Here is a 6000-nt window from a genome sequence, read left to right as displayed (position 1 = left end):
TCCGTTTGTAATGCCGATCAACGGTATTTGGCTCGTACAATCGGCCCTCCGACGTGCAAATACCAATTGCATTTCTCGCAAGCGAATCGAACGATGACGATGATCAATGATCGCGCAACGTGCGCACATCCGTAATCGGAACGATTCGCGTGCGGATTTTTCTCACGATATCAAAGTGCTCGAAGCGATAACGAGCGGCTTGTGCCAATTTACGCGGGCATTTATCAATTAGCAATAACGTGAAAAAGAAAACGTCAACAATTCATTACGGTAAATGAAAGCTAATTCACATATGTCCATATCATTGATTTACGCGCAATATAATATAATTGTCGAAAATCACGCTGTTTAAACATCAGTTTTGAAGTCTTCGTGAAGATCTCACAAGACGCGAGAAGGAATTGTGAAACTACGTCAAAGTTAGCCACGAGTACTAATGATAGAAAAAGAAACGGCAAGAGCGGAGTGAGCGAAAAGGGAGGAACTGCAGAAGAAGAAGAAGAAGAGAAATTCTATGGCACTCCAAGTATCCGTCAAGGTCATTCTCGCAAGCCTCCCACGCCTCGCGCGTTACGGAGTATCGATGAATCCCTTGGGGGTAGAAAACCATTGAGAATTTCACAATGAGCCTCATGTGTAGTATAATGTTGGGAGGCCTTACACAGCGGAGGATCTAAACCGAGCCAAAAGGGAGAAGGAGGGAGAGCCCGATAAGCGGAAAGAAAGCGACGCACTCCGATGAAGAGAAGAACGGAGTAACGAGGTAAGACGGCACGACGAAGAAGAAGTGTAGTCCAATCGGCGATGGGGGGGGGGGGGTAGACGAGAAACGTCGAAGAGAGAAAGATAGTCGAAGAAGAAGAGACGGGCGGATGGTGAATAACGAAGAAATAGCACGCGAAAAAGTGGCGAGAGAGAGAGAGAGAGAGAAAGAGAAGAGTGGAAAAGAACGAGAGACTGATCGTGCCTAGCTGAAGAAGAAGAAGAAAGTTGGAAGATTATCCTCTTTCTCGCATTCTCTATCTTTTTTCTCTCCTCCTTTCTCGCACTCTCTCTCTTTCTCTCTCTCTTTCTTTCTCCCTCCCGTCATGTGCACCTGTCTTCGTTTACCTGGTGAACGCCCCGCCCCGGCCAATAGAGGTACAGCGGGCCTCGTGACGTCAGTGACACGTACCGGGAGGCCCTAGGTGGAGGGGGCGAGATCATCCACCACCACCTCTTTGGAGGCCACGAAAGCCTCACGGGGACCAGCAGCTAGCAGCAGCCAGCGGCCGTGGTCTCGTCGGCCGTTTGCCGCGGGGTGGGGGCAGGAAGAGGGGTACTCTCCTGGACCTGGTCAGGCCAAAGAAACAACGCAGGAGTACCCACCGAAACCCATCCTGCATTTCCCACCACCGGCTCGTCCGGAAAACGCGCGCTAGCTTCCGGACGTCGTCCGTCCGAGTTCAGTCAAGTGAGTCGACTCGCACGTACCTCCTCTCCAACGAAAACGATCGCAGAAGGTTCCGCTCCGGAAAGGCGGGAGTGTTGGCGCGTGCCGACGAGAATTTAAAGGGCCCGGTACTGGTAGAGAGAACGTCGATCAGTCGAGGAGACCCGACTTGGAATAAACCTCCGATCGAGTCGACGTCTACGATGTAGAGAGATTCGCCCTCCTAGACCTTTCGATTTGGTGCCACGACTTGATAATATGCCGGTATGGTGATCGTATATCGGCTCCGTTCGGTATCCGCAAAAGAGAGAAAAAAGGGATCTTTTTCTGATCCCTCGGAAAGTTGTAGTCTCGCGTCAATTCGCCGATCGGTCGATCGCTCGTGTTTCTATCAGGTTTTTCCCAGTGGACTGTCATCGGCTTTGGTAGGTCGCGCGCGAAGTTTATCAACACAATTACAGAGATCACATCGGTGGTAAGTGTGTGTACGGAGGGGGTGTGTGATGCCCTGGTTATGGTTAAGCGTGAGTGAGGTCAGTGGCGAGAGGCGGAGAAGAAAAATCGGTAGCAAAACGTCAAGCGGATTGTCACCCTCAACATCGTCGTCGCCGCCGCCGCCGCCGCCGCCGCCGCCGCCGTCGTCGTCGTCGTCGTCGTCGTCGTCGTCGTCGTCGTCGTCGTCGTCGTCGTCGTCGTCGTCGTCGTCGTCGTCGTCGACGTCGTTGTCATCGTCGTTCTACCAGCCGTTCTGGAGACGACGAGAGCAGTGACCGCGCAAGGTCGACCTCGAGGCAGAGGCACGCGATTATGGTGCACCATCATCATCGTCGCCGCGGCCTCCAGGCAGCCCACCACTGTGCCATTGGGAGTCGCGCGGGCACACGCATCTCGCTCTTCCAGGTTTTCCTGCTGATCCTTAGCCTCTGGCTGCCCGTACTCGATAACGGTGGCCTTGCTCTGGCGTGCGGACCCGGCAGAGGCGCCGGCCGACGGCCGAATCAGAGGAGGCTCACCCCTCTGGTCTACAAACAGCATGTGCCAAATGTCAGCGAGAACACCTTACCGGCAAGCGGGCTCGGCGAGGGACGGGTGTCTAGATATGACCCCAGGTTTCGAGACCTGGTACCCAATTACAACACGGACATCATTTTTAAGGACGAGGAAGGCACCGGCGCCGATCGTCTCATGACACAGGTGAACGCGTGTGCTCTTCTCCTCAGAGATAAGCAGAGGTGCGAATAAATCAAGACTTAAGTAGTCGGTTTCCGATAAAAATCACAGATACGAACAATTCTTCATGTTTCATTCCCGCAAATCATGTAGAAATTATTCTTCCCGATTGTATACAAAATTATATAAAACTATAACAATTTTTAGTGATTTGCATGAGATAAATCGGGAATGAAAGTAAAGAGAAAAGTAAGTCATAATTAAAATAAATATATCGTCTTCGTTTACTCGCACCTTTAACTTACTTTCTAATACGCGAAAGGTATCGGTTTTTTTAAGGAAATATTTATTTAAAAATTTCGATATTTATAAGCATCGTAACTGCAAATGAAACTGAACTACCATCGGGGAAATTTGCAGCGATAATTCTATTAATAACACGTTCTTATAACGAAACCGTGTTTTGACCTGCGCTTCTTCGAGCGGTGTAATTCGATTCTGAAGCTACGTCATTTGTTGTAAGGGGATATTTTTAAATTGTGGCGGCTGTGATGTCGCCGGTGATAAAACTAGCAGCTCTGCTGTTCAACTTGTGATAAAGATGGTCGTCCTTGAAGCAGTCGACGCGCCGGTGAATCATCCTACGAAACGACACCGTATTTACGGGGGATATCACACGTCCAATCGATCGGTCGATCACGGCCGCGTTCGGTCTCATATTAATTAAAGCGACAATCGGACGTGACGTTATCGAGATCGTCGGGTTTCTCGCTTCCTCGTCGGTTTGCCTGGGTGCAACATGATGAGGCACGATAACTAGAAATTCCAGAAAAAATGCAGCCGGAGATCACTTACGTCGCTGATAGCAGCGCTTGCACAAACTTTCCCAAGAGTCCGCATCGTTTTCGGAAGAAGGTAGAATATCGGTTGTTGTCACATGTAATTTAACACCTTAAAGGCGCGCGTGTAGCCTCGATAATCTCGTAAATAGTCCGTATAACAGTAAATACGTTTACGAAGTGTCCCGGTAATTTCCAATATCGACTGTCTCTTCCATAAACGGTGGGCGCAGTAACGCGTGTCATTACTTTAATGCGTGTCACCGTACTCTGGTCCGTATGACAAACTGGCTACTGCACGTCGTTAAAATGTCGACAAGTGATTCACGCGAAATGCTAGCCGGCGTGATAAGCGACTCGATCATATTCGATCACATACTCGTTTCATGCGGATAAGATCGATAGTTTGTGTACGATACACTAATACGTCGCACGATTCCTCCTCGCCGTCAATTCCGAAGTCATATTTCCCCGCAGTCGTCTAGACTCGTTTTCCTAAGGAATTTATATAACAGGGACGAAATGGAATGACATCCGATTAATGACGATTAGTTAGGTGATCTTTGCGAACGATCTTTCTCATGTAAATTCGACACTTGAGACTTAAAAATCATCCGCGATGCTGTGGGAACCGAACGCGAGGAAGGGACGTCCGATCGCTTGCCCGTCATCACCTTTAAGAAGCGAAGACTATTCGAGGTTTATTTCTCTTCCATGGAGGCTCCATTAGTGCTTTATTCATGCATTTTTTATCGGTGTTTGCCTTCCACTTGGCGCCCCCGCGAAGCGTGAAACGATTCTCCTAACTCCCGCTCCGTTGTATTCCAATTTGTAAGTCGACATCGCCGCGTCACACAAAAGGCAGCCTCGGCGCCGCGGACAGTGGTGCTTAAGCGGACAAAACCTGAATTCTTAAAAGCTTATCCAGAAAATGTCCGAATACCGATATAATCTTAATATATACACACCGATATAATCTTAAACTGTTGGCTAATGAGGGAAATCACGATGAGGATGCGGCAGATCACAGGCTTTCTAGAAAGCAATTGTCAAGTGCAACAAAACCATTTCGATCGAGCAATATTAGTAATCTTTCGAGGCACTTTTGAAATATTCTTAACACGCGTAATTCCATTTTATTGGTACGTTTCTGTGTTTCTAGTAATACTCGTAATCCAATATGTCCGATTCGTGTAAAGCAATGAATGAAGTAAAGTTACATAAAGTAAAAAAAACATCCTCTCTAGAACGGAGATGATAAACAAGAACATATCGAGTAAAACATTTCGAATCCGAGTGATTTTCAGGTATATCATAAATGCAATTTATCCGTTAATCCTCGCGTTTCACACAGTGCAACATAAAGAAAAGGAAATGATAAAGGATATATACACGGAGAATTTTTTTTTAAATTTATCCTGAAAATCATGTAATCGTGGGCATTTGAAAGAATTGTATGAGAGTTTTTTAAAACTTTGCCATACATTTTACTAGCAGAATGTAGAGTAAAATTTTAAAAAACTCTTATACATGCAGTTCTTTAAAATGCCATGCTGTCCCACGATCACATGATTTTCAGGGTAAATTTTAAGAGAAAATTCTCTCCGTGTACAAGTAGATATTGATTCGAAAGTTTAGTACTAATACTTAATGAAACGTTTCTAATATCAGTATATTTGATCGAAAATAATTGAAACCATCGCGAGAACATGAAATTTCCAAAACCTCATAGTCCTTCAAATGCCATGCTGTCCCGCAATCATATGATTTTCAGGGTAAATTTTAAGAGAAAATTCTCTCCGTGTACAAGTAGATAGTGATTCGAATGTTTAGTACTTAATAAAACATTCCTAATATCAGTATATTTGATTTAAATAAAATAATTGAAACCATCGCGAGCACACGAAATTTCTCTCGGGCTGAATCAGAGATTGCGTACAAACTTGCGTCAACAAGTTTGGACGGCGCTCTATGTCGAATCGAGATTTAGTGAGAAATACATTTCACCTTTTGTCAAAGGAAAAGAGCTCATTATGTTCGTATTGGTCGTAAATGTTCGTTTGTGTTCTTTACCAGCCCTGGGTTCTGGGTCCATTTTTAGGCACCGCTTCGCGCCGCGCAGCACCGGACCGGTTGTTGCTCTGTGTAAACTAACAGCCGAGGTGGAAATACGAAGAGTAGACACTTTCCTGGCCTCGTATTTACCCGAATTTCGCAAAGAAGCGCCGCCTTTACCGGCACGCCGCTGAAAGAACACAAGGACCCGACATCAAATCTATCAACGTCGCGGTATTTTCACTCGTTCAAACATTACCACAAAATAAATGCTACCACTGCCGTCACTTATTTCCCTTTTCTGACAGACGATACACGCTGTGCTTTTGAAGCACACTACAGGTTACAATAATCTCGAGACGGTGATCTCTTTCCGAAAAGCCGCTCTATTGTGCCAATATTTCTTAAAAGCTGACAATCGGTTTTCGAAGTTAATGGGAATTGACCGAAGATTCGGTCTTTAGGCACTCGAAAGTGAACGTCTCGTAGAAAAACTGTTGGATA

General features: G+C 46.2%; 1 protein-coding gene across 1 annotated transcript in view; it reads left to right on the top strand.

The window, feature by feature from the left end:
- Positions 1-2098: 2098 nt before the first annotated feature.
- The window catches only part of LOC105566577 (sonic hedgehog protein A), a 42370-nt gene continuing 38468 nt past the window's right edge, over positions 2099-6000 (top strand). The window contains exon 1 of the mRNA XM_012020692.1: positions 2099-2626. Coding sequence (XP_011876082.1) covers positions 2240-2626 — 387 coding nt within the window. The 5' untranslated portion in view covers positions 2099-2239. The remainder of the gene's footprint in view (positions 2627-6000) is intronic.

This window comes from Vollenhovia emeryi, unplaced genomic scaffold (assembly GCF_000949405.1).
Source record: "Vollenhovia emeryi isolate VEMERY1.0 unplaced genomic scaffold, V.emery_V1.0 DF939144.1, whole genome shotgun sequence".
In the NCBI taxonomy this organism is placed as follows: domain Eukaryota; kingdom Metazoa; phylum Arthropoda; class Insecta; order Hymenoptera; family Formicidae; genus Vollenhovia; species Vollenhovia emeryi.
Note: the sequence above shows the minus strand (reverse complement) of the source record. Positions and strands in the feature narration are given on the sequence as shown.